We start from the raw sequence: 20,212 nt of genomic DNA, 5'->3' as shown, positions 1-20,212 counted from the left end.
CCCTGGGCTCTGCATGCTGAGGAAGTGTGTCTCCCGTGAGCTCTCTGGGCCCCTGTGTGTCATGTTAGAAAAGAGATTGGGGGGCGCCTGGGTGGCTCAGTGGGTTAAGCCGCTGCCTTCGGCTCAGGTCATGGTCTTAGGGTCCTGGGATTGGGTCCCGCATTGGGCTCTCTGCTCAGCAGGGAGCCTGCTTCCCTCTGTCTCTCTCTCTCTCTCTCTGCCTGTCTCTCTGCCTGCTTGTGATCTCTCTGTCTGTGGAATAAATACAAATTTTTTAAAAAATCTTAAAAAAAAAAAAAGGAAAGAAAAGAGATTGGGAGTTGCTGCCAGCTACCTGGGAAGAATCAACCATTTTGAAAATGAGCGAGTGGCAACATTAAGTTTGCATTCTAGAACAAGCCTTGGGGCTGCAAGGTAGAATGGGTGTTGCGGGATATTCCTGGGGATAGGGACACTGTTAGCAGACTGATGCTAGGTTCGGGTGTGCCATGATGGGAGTCTGCATGAGGCAGAGGCGGAAGGGATGAGGAGGGGAAGGCATGGCCCTTGAGAGCTGTGATGGGGATTACGTGCAACAGGATTTTCTGGGCTTTGGTGTGGCTGATTAGGGACAGGGGCGGTAGACCAGGATGGGGGAGGGAAGTTCAAGGTAATGTTATAGGCAGGTTATCACTGGGGTGTCAGGGTGGTGGTCTTCGGGGGAGCACAGTGATTTGGGAATCATCAGTGCAGGGCAATGGAGGAAGCAGGGACTGTGGGTGAGATCAGTCAGGACTAGTCTAGACTCGAGAGTAGAACAAGTTGAGAAGGAGGGGTCTGGGAACTGGGATGCCAGTTAGGGGAGGGTGGGAGAAAAGTGTTGGAGGGAGGCTTGGTGTGTGTATTTGTGTGAACCAATGGGTCTGCTGAGGCTGGATTGTGTCTGAGGCCGTAGCACTCTTTCAAATTCACATGGGTTCATATCCTTTTCAGGTGGCAGACCTTAGTTGGTGGACTTTTGCTTCATGTGTCATGGAAGCTGGGCTGGGCCGAGATCAACAGCAGCTCAAGGTAGAACAACCTTTTCTTGCTTGATGCATGATTCATACGCTGGCTTATTTTCACATTATTTAATTTCTTCTGGTGTTACATTGGGAAACAGGGATGTTTATTTGAGCTACTTGATCTCTTAGTTCCCATCTAACCTTGAGATTTTAGTGCTTTTATCATCCTATAGAACTCAAGGAGTGTTTTCCTGGTCAGTTACTTAAATAATACTAAAATTAATCAAGAGACACACTTTATAACACTGTATTAATTGGGCTTTGTTGTAGATCATGAGAGTGAGGAAATGAGCTTCTAAATCAACTTAGAATTTTTTTGGTAAATTTTTAACTTTGAAATTATTTACTACTTTACAGAACAGTTAGAAAATACTACAGAGGCCTAGGTGGCTCAGTGGGTTAAGCCTCTGCCTTCGTTCGGGTCATGATCTCAGGGTCCTGGGATTGAGCCCCGCATCAGGCTCTCTGCTCAGCAGGGAGCCTGCTTCCTCCTCTCTCTCTCTGCCTGCCTCTCTGCCTACTTGTGATCTCTCTCTGTCAAATAATTAAATAAAATCTTAAAAAAAAAAAAAAAAGAAATGCCACAAAGAACGTCTGTATCCTTTACTCATGTCTCTCAATTATTTTACCTCACCTCTCCCACCATTTGCTCTTGAGAGAAATATGTATATATATATATTTTTTTCCTGAACTATAGGAGAGTAAATTGCAGATTCAAGAGTAAAATGCCTCTTTTCTTCTGAATTCCTTAGTGTGTATTTTATTTTTTTAAAAAAGATTTGTTTATTTGAGAGAGAGAGCGCATGAGCACACAAGGGGGAGAGGCAGAGGGAGAGGGAGACGGAGAATCCCAAGCAGACTCCATGCTGAGCGCAAAGCCCAATGTGGAGCTTGATCTCATGACCCCGAGATCACCACCTGAGCCAAAACCAGGAGTCAGTTACCCAACCAACTGTACCCCCCACCAAGCACCCCTTTCATGTGTATTTTCCAAGCGCAAGGACATTTTCTTATATGACTATAGCTTAGTAATCCAAATGAGGAAATTAATATCGATGTCATACTAGTATCTCATCTCCAGACCAAATTCATATTTTTCCAGTTTTCTCAATAATGTCCTTTATTATGTCCCTCCCCTGCTTCACATCATACATTTAATTAGTTGTTATGAATCTATTAAGACAACTTGTGGAATAGATTTAAAAGAAATCTCAAAGACCATGGCATCATTTTTCAGCTAAAATTAAAATCTGAATTGGCTATGGACTCGTGCCTCACCTAGATAAATTCTCAGAATTCTTTCAGAGCATTACGCCTCCCCTGAAATGATGCACAAAATGAAAAGCAAATAAAGTCAAGGTTGATATGGACAAGGCTAACAGCCCTCCTGAGTGATCAGGTCAGTCACCTTCACTGGTATAACATCCTCACCTTCATAAAATAAAGATATTTTTGGAATTTTACATGTGATATTAAGCGGAGGGCTTACTTTACACTCCATTGTTATGGTAAATGGTTCAGTGGGAACTGGGTCTTCATTTAAACAAACAGTACCCTGATTTCACAAGGCCTGTGATTGTTCTAATATTTAGTTAAATAATGAAGCATCCTGATTCCAGATGGTTCCATTTATTCCTTCACAGAGGCAAGAGACTGGACTAGAATGAAGGAACTGTCAGATTGGGGACTGGAGTCCACTGGTGCTCATCAACATCGGTCCTCTACTCTGTTTATAGTATTCCTCATAATTTTCTTATAATTTATGATGTGAATTATTTACTTCATAAAATAGTCTTTAATTTTTTTTTGAAGATTTTATTTACTTATTTGACAGAGAGAGAAAGATCACAAGCTGGCAGAGAGGCAGGCAGAGAGAGGGGGAAGCAGGCTCCCTGCTGAGCAGAGAGCCCAATGCAGGGCTTGATCCCAGGACCCTGAGATCATGATCTGAGCTGAAGGCAGAGGCTTTAACCCACTGAGCCACCCATCTGTCCCTAAAATAGTACTTTAAACATTACTTTAATACAAATGTAGTGATCTAAAGGGACACATGCACCCCCATGTTTATAGTAGCAATGTCCACAATAGCCAAACTATGGAAAGAATCCAGATGTCCTTAAACAGATGAATGGATAAAGAAGATGTGGAATATATATTCAATGAAATACTACTTGCCATTTGCCAAGACATGGATGGAACTAGAGGGTATTATGCTAAGTGAAGTAAGTCAATCAGAGAAAGTCAGTTGTCATATGATTTCCCTGATATGTGGAATTTAAGAAACAAAACAGAGGATCATAGGGGAAGGGAGGGAAAAAATAAAACAAGATGAAATCACAGAGGGAAACAAGCCACAAAAGACTCTTAATCATAGGAAACAAACTGAGGGTTGCTGGAGGGGAAGGAGCTGGGAGACTGGGGTAACTGGGAGAGGACATTAAGAAGGGCACATGAGGGGCACCTGGGTGGCTCAGTGGGTTGGGCCTCTCTGCCTTTGGCTTGGGTCATGATCTCAGGGTCCTGGGATCAAGCCCCGAGTCGGGCTCTCTGCTCGGTGGGGAGCCTGCTTCCTCCTGACTCTGCCTGCCACTCTGCCTACTTGTGATCTCTCTGTGTCAGATAAATAAATAAAATCTTTAAAAAAAAAAAAGGGCACATGATATAATGAGCACTGGGTGTTATATAAGACTGATGAATTGCTGAACTCTGCCTGTGAAATTAGTAATAGTCTCTCTAAAACAACAACAGCAACAAACCCCTAATACATTACTTTAACCATGTTTTCTTAAAAGCTATGTTATTGGTTCATACTTAAAAAAGTTTCTGTGGAGGGCGCCTGGGTGGCTCAGAGGGTTAAGCCTCTGCCTTCTGGTCAGGTCATGGTCTCAGCCCACAAACCTGAGCTAGGTTTGTGTTTGCCCTGGTTGCTGTTTCCTACTGGGCTCAGCTTTCTGATTGTATTCATAGAGAACCGAAGACCAGCTTTGCTGTGTGACTGTGCACTTGGGTAGGGATGGCAGAGGTTGGACTCCATTAAAGATGAAAAACAGCAGCAGGCAGACAGCTTGGAGATGCCGAGATCATCGTGGAGTCGGGAATGTACCAGTGGGGCTGGTGGGTGCTCCCCCAAATCGGTATTTAATAACATATGCCATGAGAGCTTGTTTAACCTCCTTATAGCCTGGAGCATGGCAGACTCCCAGATTCCCTCTTAAAACAAGTCACAGAAACTGGCACCACATTTCCTACTTGGCAAAGATGCCACATTTGCTGTGTTGGTCAGTCCCTGACCACATCATATATTGACTACATTGAGTGACCCGATGGGATACATCTTCTTCAGGAGTTTTACTCAGCAACCAGTTATTACAAAGTGTTGGACGATGCCCTGAGGAGTTCTGTCTTGGGGAAGATAGCACTGGTTTTTAGGCATTAGCCTGTCCTTTTATGGTAGCTACTGTCACTGCCAAACCATTGCAGAACGTCGAAGTGATTTTTCTAGCAGCTGTTGAAGTCCTGTGCTGTAGGCTGTTTGTTTCCAAAATGTAATCCAGAACACTGTGACGGGACATCTGGCAGTGAAACCATGGCATTCTTTACTAGATTCTGGAATCATTGCTTCTAGAATCAGGTGTGATTTCACTGGAGACTTTACACACCATCCTCTGGTTCCTTAATTACCAAACTACACGTTTAAATAGAAACATTTGGAAAGTACTTTTTAATGGACTTACTACTTTTTGTTCACTATACCTAAGACAGCAAATTTTGAACTCCCAATTTTCCAAGTATGAGATGTTCTAAGTTAATAATTCTATGTCACAATATCTTTGTGACCAGAAGTTTCTTTTTTTTTTTTTTTTAAATTTTAAAGTGTTTTTAAAATAGATTTATTTATTTGAGAAAGAGTGTGGACGAGAGAGAGATAGAGAGAGAGAGAGAAAGCACAAGCAGAGGGAAGAGGTAGAGAGGGAGGGAGAAGCAGGCTCCCTGATGAGCAGGGAGCCTGATGCGGGGCTCAATCCCAGAATCCCTGGGATCATGACTTGAGCCAAAAGCAGACACTTAACCAACTGAGCCACCCAGGTGTCCCTGACCAGAGGTTTATAACAGATGAAGAAGAAAGCCTCGCTCCTTAATTTTCCATTGAGAATCTTTGCTGGAGAACCATAAAAAAATTTTTTTTGATAAAACCTCCAAATTAGGGATGCCTGGGTGGCTCAGTTGTTTAAGCGGCTGCCGTCAGCTCAGGTCATGGTCCCAAGGTCCTGGGACCGAGCCCCACATTGGGCTCCCTGCTTGGCAGGGAGCCTGCTTCTCCCTCCCTCTCTGTCTGCTGCTCTCCCTGCTTGTGCTCATTTGCTCTTTCTTTCTCTCTCTGACAAATAAATACATTTTTTTAAACATCTAAAAAAAAAATTGAAAAAAAAAAAAAACCCCAAACCTCCAAATTAACTAGAGAAATAAACAGTTATGAACCACTTAGGATATAGTTCTTTTTATGATTATTTGTTTTTATTTTTATTTTTTTTAATTTAAAAAAAATTTTTAATTTTTGATTATTTGTTTTTCAGTGAGATAGCTTGCCTTCATCAAGGTAAGCTATCTTGGTTGCCTTGTGGTTGGAATTTCTGGTGGTTGGAATTTCTCAAGTATGTTTTAATGTGTTCACATTTCATTTCGAGGGACTCTTGCAGTTTTATGAACAGTTGCCTTTGCTCTCTGAGGAAAGTTAACACTCAAATTTTTGTATTTTTGATATTTTCCCCCTGTTGTCTAGGGAATGCTTTAGATATATATGTAGGAATTACTTTTGGGGAATCACAAAACCAGCTTTCAAAGGGTTCTCAGGAAACATGGAGAACTACTGAAGGGACATGATATTGAATAAAATCTGATTGGTGTTGGTGTGGTGATTATGGTAGTTCTCAGCAAGAGTCCACGGGGTTAGGGATGGTAGATGACAGGATTTTTTTTTTCAGCTTTATTGAGGTATAGTTGTCAAATAAAATTGTACGATGTTTAAAGCATACATTATGGTAATATGGTACAGGTGGGATTTGGCCTGTGGGCCATAGTTCGAGGACTCCTGTTCTGAGTTATGCTTTGTGAAAAACAGTATCATCGTGGAGTTCCTGAGTTCAAGTAATGTTAGGGCTGAACTTTGTCAAGGGACTTGACCCTCTGTGAGTCAGAGAAAGAATAAGAATGAAGGAGGAAAGGTCTAAGAGTAGTAGGAAAGAGGAAGAATAGTGAATAAGATTCTTGGATGACCATAATCACCAATAATGGACCCAAAAAATGACATCTAGGCATCTGCTGTAAGTAGGTAGTTAGTATATGTAGAAGTCAAAAGAAGAAGAAGAGGAGGAGGAGGGAGAAGAAAAAAGAAGATGAGGAGTAGAATATATGCAGAAGTCCTTGTAAACTATGAAGCAAATATGGAGTATAGTTGTGAGGTATTATGGTTTAAGGCAATTCATGAACCCTGTTGCTACCTGGGTGGCTTGGTATTTTTATGTTTGGAGAATGTCTTTAGTTCCACTAGGTGTCAGCATAATGCAGAGAATTTTCAAGAACTTGGCTCAAGGAGCCCTTCAGTTACCCATGAACAGATAAACTTCTGAGTGTTTTGAGGGAGCAGATGTTCCTTCCATAATGCATGCTCTATTTGAAAAACAAGTGATTTAATTTAATTATCCTTCATCTCGGTAACAGCAGTTTTATAATTCATGGCAACAGACTATTGTTAGCTTCTTATAAAATGCTATATTCATCAAGGTTCTTAGGGACAAGAGAGTGTGCACAAGCAAAAAAAAAAAAAAACAAGCCCAAGACTCAAACAAGATGCGATACTTGTGCATACAAATCATGTAAGAAAAACTATGTTAGCACCACGTTTTCAAACCAGACCCCATGGCAAATAGTCCTTTCCCCCAGGAGTTGCTCAGCGATCCCTCCCTACAAGCACAGATACACATGCTCACTGGCTCTACAGTGGTCCCCGTACCACAGAGACCTGGGATTCTTCCAGTGCCACCTCAGGATTTAATTCCATCTTGCCTCCTTTGTTGGCACATAGGATAAGGAAAGAATAAACCAGCATGGGAGGCCCAGAGGATGCCACCTTATAAATTGTAGATGGAGAAAATGTGCTTGGTTTGTTCCTAATGTGCAGGTATTTGGCTATTGTAGAATCTTAGAGTTGTAGTGGGAGATTATATATGTCATATATCAATAAATATATAAATATAGATATATAAATATATTAAATACATTTTATATACAGATATGTATTTATAAATATAAATATATATTATATGTTTATAAATATATAATATATTTATATAAATATAAAAATATATATAATCTTACCTTTAGCAGCTATAACAAAAATACCGAAGATTGGGTGGCTTAAACAGCAAACATTGGTTTTTCACAGTTGTAGATGCTGGGAGGTCCAAAATCAGGTTGCCAGCATGGTTAGGTTCTGGTAAGGACCTCTTCTTGTTTATCTTGTTGTATCCTTCAGAGTGGAGAAGAGGGAGGAAGGAAGGGAGAAAGAGAGAGAGAGAGAAAGCAAGGTCTGTCTCTTAAAGGGCCCTAATCCCATCATGAGGGTTCCACCTTCATGAACTTATTACTTCCCAGAAGACCCACCTGTAAATACATCATGCTGGGGTTAAGATGTCAACCTCTGAATTTGGGGGCGGGGGGACATGAGCATGTAGCCCATAGCAGAGGGTAGAGCCAGGGTAAGTTCTCTGGCAGATAGTTTTGTAACCAGTCCTGCACCTGGGTACATGGATCTTTGAACAGCAATTCCACTTCAGGAAATTTATCCTGATACTGCAAAAAGATAAATATCGAAGGCAGCGTATTCAAGGATAACTATTACAGCATTAGAATAGTAAAAAGAAGATTAACTTTTACCTCCAGCAATGGCCTATCATTCAGTTAGTGATATTACTCAATTAGTGATGATTTTTTGGAAAGATGTTAGGCAGATGATGGAACAACTCGTATAGTAGGATCCCGTCTTCACTGCAGTGTTCATATACATGCATATGGGCACTGTTTGGAGGGAGACATAGCGCGGTAGTAATACTGGTTATCTTTGGGTAGTGGGATGGTCATTGTAATGTTTTTCTTGATTATCTGTATTTTGAAAATTTTCTAGCATGGATAGGTGTGACTTTTTTTTTTTTTTTAAGATTTTATTTATTTGTTTGACAGAGAGAGATAGCAAGAGAGGAAAAACAAGCAGGGGGAGTGGGAGAAGGAGAAGCAGGCTTCCCGCTGAGTAGAGAGCCCAATGCAGGCTCTATCCCAGGACCTGAGGTCATGACCTGAGCCGAAGGCAGACGCTTAATGACTGAGCCACCCAGGCACCCCGGTACGACTTTTTAATAAGAAAACAAGATATAGGGGCGCCTGGGTTGCTCAGTGGGTTAAGCTGCTGCCTTCGGCTCAGGTCATGATCTCAGGGTCCTGGGATCGAGTCCCGCATCAGGCTCTCTGCTCGGCAGGGAGCCTGCTTCCTCCTCTCTCTGACTGCCTCTCTGTCTACTTGTGATCTCTGTCTGTCAAATAAATAAATAAATAAATCTTAAAAAAAAAAAAGAAAACAAGATATATTATTATAGGAAACAAAATGACTGCCTCCATGCCAAGTTTCAGAGTTCATGTCTTTTGAAGAAAACATATTTGTTTTTCATTGCAGTTAGTTTTCCATTGTCCCAGTTTGAGATTACAACTGATTATTAGAGGTATTTACTATTTATAGTTAGAAGTTCCCATTAGGGGTTGCCTGGGTGCGACCTTTGGCTTAGGTCATGATCCCAGGGTCCTGGGATTGAGCCCCGCATGGGGCTCTCTGCTTGGTGGCGAGCCTGTTTCCCTCTCTCTCTGCCTGCCTCTCTGCTTACTTGTGATCTCTGTCTGTCAAAAATAAATAAAATCTTAAAAAAAAAAAAAGAAAAAGAAGTTCCCATTAGGGCCGTTTCAAAGAGGCAAATGGCAGTATATAGGTATTTTTCACTTTCATCCCTGCCCTTAAAAACCTGGTAGCTGTAAGCACCAGCAGTCCAGTTCAGAACAAAGTCTTTGAAGGGTTTCATAAAAACATGGGAAGAAATGGGAGTTAGGGTCATGTCTGGAGTTTCCTGGTTTGTTTTGTGGCTGTTGTTTTTTTCCTTGTACCCATCTAGAGAAAGGAGGGAAAATATATTTTTTTTAAAGTTACAAAGTAATACATGATGATTCCTTCGGCAAATATTTGAATGTCTAGCATATATATCAGATATTGTTCTTGGTAGGGGGGTAGGTGCCCAATGAACAAAACAGACAAAAATCTTTGCCCTCATAGAGCTTACCTTCTCGTTGAGATAGACGGACGAGAAACGAAGGAAAATAAAGTATTTGATGTGTCAGATGGCAGGCCAGGCGGGGGAGTAGGCATGGATGTGTGTGCCTCAGTGTGTTCTAGTGGGCGGGAGTGGGGGTTGTTCTTTGACTCATGGATAAGATGGCTTGTGAGCATAGATCTGAGTATGTGAGAGAGTGAGCCGTGCAGGGTTCTGGAGGGAGAGGGTTCCCGGCCGGGAGGCAATAGTCAGCCGTGAGGTGCGTGGCACACTTGACAACCAACAACGAGGCCAGAATGTAGCTTTATATTCCTTGTAAATGAAAAGGTCATTGTGGGTAACTTTAACTAACTTTAACTGTTGTATAGAGTACGCATATTTTTATTTTTTGTTTTCCTTTTTAAAGATTTTATTTATTTATTTGTCAGAGAGCGAGAGGAGCGAGAGTGAGCAAAGGCAGGAGTGGCAGGCAGAGGCAGAGGGGAGAAGCAGCCTCCCTGCCGAGCAAGAAGCCCGATGTGGGACTCGATCCCAGGACGCTGGGATCATGACCTGAGCCGAAGGCAGCCGCTTAACCAACTGAGCCACCCAGGCGTCCCTAGTACACATATTTTTAAAGCTTTTGATAAGTGTAGCCAAGTAGTGTGTATGTATATATGTGTAACTTTTCATATGTTAATTAGCTATTTGTATTTCTTATGTGTAACACACACACACTCACATACACACACCCAAATACCTGGTTTTGCTCACTATTTTTCTTTTGTGATTTTTTTTAAATTGAATTGTGAACACTCATTATACATTAAGAATATGAAATTCCAGCCTGTTTTATATACTGCCAGGAATTTTTCCTAGGTCATTCATCATCTCTTGGTTTTCTTTACAGTGATTTCTGACCAGTGCATTTTATGCAGGTGGATCTGTCAATCTTCCCTAGTGGTTTCTGTCTTTGGGGTTATGTGTAGAAAGACCCAGAACATTTATTGAGTGTCGTTGTGCCATGCACTGCTCAGGACTTGTGCACCCTTCCTCTGCCCCCACGTCTAGTGACCCAGTAAGCCCGAGATATATCCAGCCCTAGAGGACCTCACCTAGAAGAAAGGGCACAGCCCAGGGAAATGTGTGAAGTTTGTCCCTCCCTTAGAACTCTTGGCTAATGTTAGCTAACTGCAGGAATATTCCTTGGCAGTGAAGAGAGCTGATTATAATTCCCAAAGATTTGGGTAACCATGTGCATGTTATGAGGTTATACTCTTCAGTGCCCAGAACTAGGTATGATTTCCATCCTTACTGCTTTATTTCCCTGGAAAATTGTCCTCTGTTTTAGCAGCATTAATTAGGATTTTTAAATTACAGTATATATTTCAGGGGGCCCCTGGGTGGCTCAGTCAGTTGAGTGACCAACTCTTCATTTTGGCTCAGGTCATGATCTCAGGGTCCTGGGATCCCGCCCCACATTGGGCTCCACTGGGAGTCTGCTTGGGATTCTTTTCTCTTGGGATTCTCCTTCTGCCCTTCTTGTGCTTGCACTCATGCTCTCTCTCTGTCAAATAAGTCTTTAAAAAAGAAATATTTCAAGAGATGGCAAAAACACAAAAAAGCACCACCCTTATAGTCCTTGTTCCCACCTTGTTTCCGCACAACCTGGAAAAGCATGGAAAACTCAGTTGCCTTGCCTTTTTTTTTGCCCCAGGTAACTGTTGAAAGGTCTGACCCATCCATCTTAGAGTAGCACAGTAGCGGATAGTCCTGGAGAACCCTGTAAGCCAGAGAGCCCAGGTCTGATTTCTGAAGCATCAAGCGCAAACAGTTCTTTAAGTGATGTTCACTGTCAGCAGCCTAGACTCCTTGCGGCAGGTTCTCTCTGGGAGGGAGGCAGTGTGCATGTCTTTGACTGCCCGTCTGTCTGGTTCTCCTGCTGGTTTATAAATTAAGTGATATCAGTGTTGCAAAGAATTTGGGAATGAAGAGTTAGGAAAGAACAAGCTTGTGACAAAGCCTAACCGAAACCTTAAGAGACTTTTATTGCTGTGAGTAACGGACCAAGGAGGGAATGTTGGGTCCCTTCTGCTTCTCTGCCCCACCCCTTGCACCCACTTTAACTCTGAGTTTTACCTCAAATGTCACTTTTTTTTTTTAAGATTTTATTTATTTATTTGACAGAGAGAAATCACAAGTAGATGGAGAGGCAGGCAGAGAGAGAGAGAGAGAGGGAAGCAGGCTCCCTGCCGCACAGAGAGCCCGATGCGGGACTCGATCCCAGGACCCTGAGATCATGACCTGAGCCAAAGGCAGTGGCTTAAGCCACTGAGCCACCCAGGCGCCCCTCAAATGTCACTTATTAGAGAAAGGATTCCCTGTCCTCACTGACACTGAATCAGGTGCCCTTATGGTGCAGCTTAGTCCTTTAGTTTCCTTAAAACCTTCATCCGTGTAATATTTGACATTTATATGAGCAAAACATTTATAGCTCCCACCTTAGTGAAACTTGCAGTTTATTTGAGAGGCGAGAGACACTTTAATAATATATATGTTATATATTATCTGACTCTGATCATTAATGGGTTAATTGAAAGATAAGTCAAAAAAGCATTTTTGGATGAAACAATCTATTTTGACTTAAGACGTATAAATGTTCATTCATTTGCTAATCTCATGGGAAGGCTTTTGCTTGGTGTATGGGATTGTCTGCTGGGTTCCCTTGAGTGTTTTCTTGTATAAACTGCACTCAATGTATACCCTATGATTTTCAGTGGAATGAGAACTTTGATACTTTGGAACAATGGGAATGCAGAATTCTTCTCGATTTTTAATTCTTTTTCTCCCACCACCCCATCCTTTCACACTGGTTTTGCCCGTGTCTGTTTCGGCAGCACCGTCCCGAGTGATTCGTATTCATTCTTCTCTACAGCAACTATGCTTTTTTGTTGGTGTGCGGAGGAGGGAGGCAGCTGTCTCTGAAAAGAGCTTATGGGGGCCAAGACAGGGTCAGGCAACCAGCTGCTTCTGCAGGTCTCCAAATTTCCGCCATCAGTGCACGTTGCTTTGGCTCTGTCCACCTAGGAGGTGGGCCCCGAGTGAGAGGACTGTGGAGAACATAAGCCCCAGCGCCTGGGTCACAGTGCCATGCTTCTATCCAAATGCTCACACAGCTGCTCTGTAACATTTCCCAGAAGTCTCTTTGGTCCAACTAGATCTGTGTTTATTTTTTATAGTTAAAGTCATTTTTTTCTTTTTAATATTTTATTTATTTGTGAGAGAGCGAGAGAGAGAGAGAGAGAGCACAAGCAGGGGGAGCGGTAGGCAGAGGGAGAAGCTCCCCACTGAGCAAAGAGCCCGATGTGGGACTTGATCCCAGGACCCTGAGAACATGACCTGAAGTGGAGGCAGACTCTTAACTGACTGAACCACCGATGGGCCCCAGTTAAAGTCATTTCTTTGTTTTTAGGATAGAGGGTTAAAATATAAGATGTCTACTAGCTGTGCTTTCTTTTTCACATTCATGGCCATTCAGATGCCCAGATGTCTCTTGGAGCATATGACTGGGGAGGCATTTTCTTTTTTTAAGAGGGAACAGAGCACTGCCTGGGGCTTCACTGAGCTCAGGTCCCAGAGTACTGGGCCCATGGCTGCTGGGCACCCCACTGTGTCACACACTGCCCCCCTCCCCACCTCCCCTGTGCTCCCTGCGGTGTGTACCTTGGGCTGCCTTCTGGTGCACTGCAGGCCCGGGGGGCCTGGAACCTGTCTCCCTTGACCCTTGTGATCTTAATATCTAACGGGAAAGCCATTTCCTAGAAGAATAGCAATTGGTTTGATGTTCTGCTTGACACATGAGGATGGAGAATGGCATCTTCCTTTCTCTGTTCCCCTTTTGGGTACAAGTGCAGACCTCTCTTATTGCAGCAGGACCAGGGAGAACAGAGAATATTCCTCGGGAATTAGCTGCTCAGTCTGCAAAATCATGCTGTGTTTGCAGCTTATTTATTTATAGGTCAGTGTCTCCCATGAGACTATGAGCTCCTCGAGGGCAGAGAATGAAAGGGTGGCTTAAAGCTAGGTCTTTAGAGTCAGATGACCTGATTTCAAATTCTTTCTTTGCCATTACCAGCTCTTCTGACCACAGGCACGTTATTTAAATTATTTATGCCTCAGTTTTCTCATTTGCACAAGGGGGATAATAATAACAACATTTTCTTCCTAAGGTGGTTGTGCAGATTTTATTTATTTATTTTTTAAATGTAGGCTCCACGCCCATTGTGGAGCCCAACACGGGGCTTGAACTCACAACCCTGAGATCAAGACCTGAGCTGAGATCATGAGTTGGATGCTTAACTGGCTGAGCCGCCCAGGCACCCCATGTTGTGCAGGTTTTTTAAAGACACAGCATAGAAAACATTGAGCGTAGTGCCTCGTTTGTAACAAGTGATCAAAAATGTTACCTGTGATCCTGCTGTTCACAGTAATTCTGGTGCTGTTAGCACCTTGCAAGTTGCTGTCAGTATTTGCTGAATAAATATATTCAGGAAGTAGGGTTCAGAAGCCTCACTAGAGACTAGAGACATTTGAAGACCAGGTTGACTGGGAAGCATACAAGGGTCTGATCACAGATAGAGTGCCTGTCCGTGCTAATAAAGTTAACAAAGAACATTTCTCGAGCAGGGACCATCCCAGGAGAGCAGTTCATTGAGTTAGCTGGGGTTATTATGTTAAATTCTGCTGGATCGGTCTCATTTATTTCTGTCTATTATTAGAATAACTTTACGGAGCTAGCATTAGCGGACCGAACGTGTTGGTGATGGATGGGGGCAGCAAGTGATCGGTGCTTTATGCAAAAACCGGGATTTTGCTTTTTTGGAAGAATGCATGATTCTAAACTGTACTGCGAAAAGCAGTGTTGGGTGTGGCCACAATTGAATCAAAGAAATGCACCCTTCAGAGGTCCTTAGAGATTCCAGGTTAATGGTGGAAAGCGTCAGCATGTGGGCACCCAACTTGAGGCCTAGCATTCGTTTTTTAGAATTCTGTCCTTTGACACTTTCTTCCTTTTGTTGTGGTTCCATGGAGCTGTTTGGTGTATTGCCTCGGTAAATAGTCTTTTTACATTCTTAATACTTTGGCATGAGTTCAAAGCCTCTAGCTTCTTAAAATCCAAAGAATAATGTTCACTGCCCCTTAAAAAAAAAAAAAAATCAGATCTGTTCTCTCTCCCAAACTGCCGGAAGCCGTCTTCTATCTTCAGCTTGTCTGTGCCCTGTTGGGGGCTGGAAAGCAGATGCAGTAGCTGGGTAGCTCTGTCAGCCTCCCTCACTCACAGGGGACACAGATGGGTCACACTTTCCAGGTTGCCCAGAGATGTTAAGACAAGGACCGTTGTCATATTTGGTGCATCCGAAGGGTCATGCCTTGCAACTAGGTCTTTCGGACAGGAAGTGACAGAAATCTGACGGCCTCTTTCCCTTTTCCCAGATCTGATGTTTGGACGTGGCTTCCTGCTTCCGTGTTGTTTGTGGGTATAATCTATGCTGGTTCCAGGGCACTATCCAAACTGGTAAGTGTTAGAGACTTTTTAGAGAGACAGTTTCTCTTTCCTCCTTCCCTTTGGTTTTTAACTTTTTGCAGCTTGGATCAATAGGGGACAAAACAGCTTTCATAATTGTACATCTAGATTGGAGAACAGTGTGGGGCCTTTTACCTCTCTCCCTGAATTGAGGATGACCAGATAACAGGCTTGGGCCAACTTGTTTTATAAGACAAGGAGGTGTAGATGGAGACACAGGGAGAGAGAAGGTGATTTTGATGGAGCCTGACACAGACAGGGCCAGCCCGCTCTGCCTTGATGCAGGCTGTCCTGGGGAGCAGGGAGAGTGGGCTCAGCCTGCTCCTTGCTTCTGAGGAACTGTAACCCTGCCCACTGGTGACGTGGACTGGGGAGTGCTGGGCTTAGTAGCCCTGTACATGCCTGGCACGGTGTTGGTACCCAGTCCATGGGGAAACTATTAAAACAACTGTCCACCTGTTCTGCCACCTCAGCTGCCCAGGTTTGAGCTCCTCAAGGGAGGGAACTGTAAAGAATAAATTTCTTCCAGGGCACCTGGGTGGCCCAGTGGGTTAAGCCTCTGCCTTCAACTCGGGTCATGATCTCAAGGTCCTGGGATCGAGCCCCACATCAGGCTCTCTGCTCAGCGGGGAGCCTGCTTCCCCCTCTCTCTCTCTGCCTGCCTGTCTGCCTACTTGTGATCTCTCTCTGTCAAATAAATAAATAAAATCTTAAAAAAAAAAAGAGAATAAACTTCTTCCAGTTACCTTATATGAAAATACAAAAATTGGGTTATTTTTTCTATCAAAAGAGAATCCGTTGATACTGCCATTGACCAGAGACTCAGAATGAGGTTTAAAAGCTGGTAATGCCTCTTTCTGTCTTGTACCCTGACTGCTCATACTGTCTTTATCAGAAAATGATTGGGTTCTGACTTTTGGAAAACTGCAAAATTTGTGCAACAGTTTAGTCTTTTTATGCAAAGTCTGTTGTTATGTTGGACCCTTAGGTCTCATATATGGAAACATTAAAACAAACACCAAATACGCCTACCTGCACAACAGTATTATTGTTAGGACAACCCCGAAGTTTGCAAAATAGTGGTTAAGAGTTACTAGTGGTGATTAAATCATAATTTTTCTTTTGTAGTTCATAAGCATGAGTCATCGAATGATGTATCCCATTGTGGGGGAAATGTCCTGGGTGGGCCCCAGAAATGACCCACGCCACATAACTGTGCTCTGCCCAGAGCCAGAGCCAGGGCTGCCCCTTCTTTTCTGTCCACTTCCCTGTCTGCGGCCTCGCTTTACACCCTCTGGCCTGCAGAGGGCGCTCCCCCTCGTAGAGCAGAACACAGGTGTTCATAAAAACAATGCATCTTTTCAAAGTTTTAATTTAAATCCCACTTAGTTAACATCCAGAGTAGTAGTAGTTTCAGGTGAAGAATTTAGTGATTCAACACTTCATACAACAGTCTGGTGCTCGTCACAACAGGTGCGGTACTTAATCCCCATCACCAATATAACCCGTCCCCCCAGGCTCCTCCCCTTGGGTAAGCAGCATTGCCTTCTTTATAGTGAAGAGTGTTTCTTGGTTTGCCTCTCTTCTTTTCACCCGCTATGTTCGTTCACTTGAAAAACAATGTGTTCTTGTTCAAAGGCTTTGAAAATTTCTTATGGGATCTGAGAGTTACAGATGCCAGAATTTTGAAGTTTGAATAACTATTGTTGTGCTAATAATAACAGTATTTTTTGTTTGTACAGTGCTTTTTTGTATGTTTCCATAGTGATTTCCTCTGTACCTTTTTATGTGATTCTCAGTCACCTGACAGGCAGCGGAAGAGGCAGACGCTAATCACCTGACAGAGGAAGAACTCAAGTGTGGAAAGTCTTGGTAACCTGCCTCTAGCCCCAGCTCGTGACAGCTCCCCTGACTCCACAGACCTTTCGCCTTTTCAGATTTGTCTCTTTAGGGCCAGCGTATGTGGATTTTAGAATAGCCCACGGTAGAGCAGTCAGGCGTAACTTTAGACTTTTAGTTACAAGTTATAGAACGCTCATAAACTATTCTAAGCAAAAAGGAAATGAACTGGTTCCTAGAATTGAAAAGCTGGAAATCAGGCAAGGCTTGATCCAGGGGGTCCAGTGACGTTCTCAGAACCCAGTTTTGTGTCTCTGCCTTTTAGTTCTGCACTATCTTTGCTCCATTCCACACCCAGGCTCTCCCCTCATGGGTATTGTTGACTCTAGGCTCACATCCTCACAACATGAAGTCTGACGCAGGAGACTCTTCTCATAGCTCTTGCAGGAATCTCAGGATTCACTCTGAACGCATCAGTAGGACCCCCGTCTTTCCCAGGTCTGAAAGCTCACCAGGAAGATGGAATTATGCTGATTGGTTGGCCCTGGATCCCAGTGTTCCTGGACCACTCACTGTGGCTTCAGAGACTCACAGCACTGTTTGGCCAGCCCTGCTCGACAGGGTCTTGTCTGGATCCCATAGCCTGAGAGTGGGGCTGGCAGATCCTTGATATCAGGATGCTTCACCAAAAGAAGGGGTTAGGATACTAGGTGGCCTAAAATCCCTCAGAAGTCCATTGTAAAGGTCGGTCCAGTACATTGTCAGGCAGATGGGATGTTCTGTAACCAAGAACTATGCTTCTTGAAGTGTGATGCACTCGTGGTGTCAGTCTGGGAGCTCTGTTAGCTGTCCATAAGGAGATCGTGCCAGAATGTACATCAGCTTTGGCACTAAACACACTATTTAGTTGAGCTGACATTTTTTTTTTTTCATAGCCAGACTTTTTGAAGAAGGAAGCAGCGCACTGATTTACCTTTGGGCTCAAGCTCCTTATTTTGGGGGAGGACTGGTACCATCAGTGACCCTGGCCTAAGGCACAGCCTTCTTTAAAGGGTGAGAAGAAGGGTGTCTGGGTGGCTCAGTTGGTTAAGCGACTCCCTTTGGCCTAGGTCATGATCCTTGAATCCCGGGATCAAGTTACGTGTCGGGCTCCCAGCTCCACAGGGAGTCTGCTTCTTCCTCTGACTCTCTCCCCTCTCATACTCTCTCTCAAATAAATAAAGAAAATCTTTAAAAACAAACAAACAAACAAAAAACGGTGAGAAGAAGCTGCTGCAATTCTAACTCTTTGAGCAAAGGGAAAACAACCCAAGCCCCAATATACCCAATTAGAGTGGGAGGAGTACAGAAAAGAGGTAGTCATTGTTTTTGAGTGAAATAACAGCCCAGCATCTTTCCTTTGTTTTCTGCGTTTTTTGTTTTTATATAGTTGCTTACAAATTTATAGAGTGGGTTAAACACAAGGCACTCATACAGCTTGTGTTAGATAGAAAACAGGCATCAATATGCCGGTGCAATCTGTCAGTTTAATGAATCTACAAGGAATTGGAGGAAAGTGCTCCGTTAAAAGCTGTGGGTGTATTGTTATGCAGAACACTTTCTCGGGAGTTCTGCTCCATAAAGCCCTCCTTTATCTGACAAGATTTTGAAGCTCTCTTCTTCTGATGTGCAACTCCTAAGAGGAAACAGGTTTAACTCTGGAAAGACACAGCAGGGAAAATTCTTTACTGATTTTTCCGTCTCACAACCGAATGGCATACAGAGTTAAGGGAAGGGGGCTAGTCTTGGGGCTATCCATTCAGGAGATATTTATCAGGGATCTACTGTGTGCCAGGTGCTTAACGACAAATAAGAGATACTTCCTGACCTTGAGGTGTTAGTATGTCCTGGGCACTTTCCATCGCTCCTTTTCATGATGTATGAAGTCAGACTTCATTACTTCCCTTTACAGATGAGAAAACTGAGATCCAAATTATTTGGCAAAGGTCAGCAAGCACATAAATGTTAAAACGGAGGTGCCAACCCAAGCCTGTCCAACTGCAACCGTTCATTTCCAAAAGTTACCCTCTTCCCCCTCCAAATCATATCCACCGGGGGAGGTCAGCCCATGAGGACTGGGCTGGGGGGAGGGAAGAGGAACCATGTATTGGCTGTCCCTTCTACTTGGGCTCATTTGGGCCAGCTTCTCCAGCTGTCCTATGCTAAATAAGGTCCCAGTGATGATGGCTCTGATGACATGAGTGTCGGTCTTCGGAGGGTCAGTATTACCTCGACCAGTCATTAACACTCTTGTTGTAATTTCCCAGCTGAAGCCAGGTCAGCTAGACAGGATTGCCTCAAAGCCTGTGCTGGTGAGTGTTTTTAGAACAGATGTGCAAAGTCAGACATTAGTGAGGTTGCCAGCGGGAGGCCATCCTGGTCGTGGTGATCCGGCCACTTGAACCGTGTCATTTTCTTGTTTCAGGGAAGCCAGGGTCTGTAGTGCAGGACTCTGCAAATCTGAGTTAAGGCATCTTGACAGGACTGCTCTTAGTTCTCACCCAGCCCTTTGATCTTGGTCCTTCCCTAACTGTTGTCATGGTTTCCCTTCCATGAGCACGAGGCTCGCCCCATGCATCGTGATGGAGATGGGCTGGGGTGTTGGTGAGGAAACACACACAGATAATAAACCCAGATGGAACAAATCAGTTAAGCAAACTGGAGCCCGTGAGTCCCCTCCGCATTTGTTTGGCTCGAAAATTACATGAAGGAACTTGGATCTGCAAAGGAAAAGAATGTCACTGTTGATGTAAAATGGAGAGTCTTCTGCTAACGTTCGCTGGCACTGCTCATTTGAGGCAGCTCTCCTTCACTTTCCTGTTGTTTTCTTCCCAGACTCACCAGAGTCCGTTTGCAAGGATTACTTTTTAAGGGGTAGGCTCAGTGGCAAAATAGTAAATGCTCCATCTGGATTTCAGTTATCTTCTTGCTCCATCTAAAGGAGATGGTCTCAGGGTGCCCGCGTGGTTTAGTCAGTTAAGTATCTGACTCTTGATTTTGGCTCAGGTCATGATCTCAGGGTCGTGAGACTGAGGTTCCTCAGTGGAGAGTTCTCTTGGGATTCTCTCCCTCAGCTCCCCCCCACCCCGCTCTCTCTCTTTCTCTAAAATAAATAAATAAATAAATAAAATTTTAAAGATGATGTTTTCCGTAACCTATATTAAATCACTTACTAAAACAGGGCTCCAAGGGGGAAAACTTAATGACATTAGATTTGGCTATGATTTCTCAGGTATAGCACCAAAGACGCAGGCAACAAAAGAAAAAATAGACACATTGGACTTCATCAAAATTAAAAACTTTGGTGCGTCAAAGGCCATTGTCAGCAGAGTTAAAAAGGCAACGCACTGAATGGAAGAAAG

The 20,212-nt window shown here is 43.5% G+C and overlaps 1 protein-coding gene across 5 annotated transcripts in view; it reads left to right on the top strand.

The window, feature by feature from the left end:
- The window catches only part of TMEM241 (transmembrane protein 241), a 111,070-nt gene that overhangs the window by 11,082 nt on the left and 79,776 nt on the right, over positions 1-20,212 (top strand). For 4 of the 5 annotated variants that reach the window (XM_045065447.1, XM_045065446.1, XM_013051457.2 and 1 more), the window contains exons 3-4: positions 973-1,050; positions 14,882-14,963. In XM_045065447.1, the coding sequence (XP_044921382.1) occupies positions 973-1,050; positions 14,882-14,963 (160 nt within the window). The remainder of the gene's footprint in view (positions 1-972; positions 1,051-14,881; positions 14,964-20,212) is intronic. The other variant, XM_045065448.1, reaches the window with a different exon arrangement.

This window comes from Mustela putorius, unplaced genomic scaffold (assembly GCF_011764305.1).
Source record: "Mustela putorius furo isolate JIRA1106 unplaced genomic scaffold, ASM1176430v1.1 tig00003858_pilon_pilon_pilon, whole genome shotgun sequence".
NCBI classification, from domain to species: Eukaryota; Metazoa; Chordata; class Mammalia; order Carnivora; family Mustelidae; genus Mustela; species Mustela putorius.
This window is presented reverse-complemented; position numbering and strand designations above follow the sequence as displayed.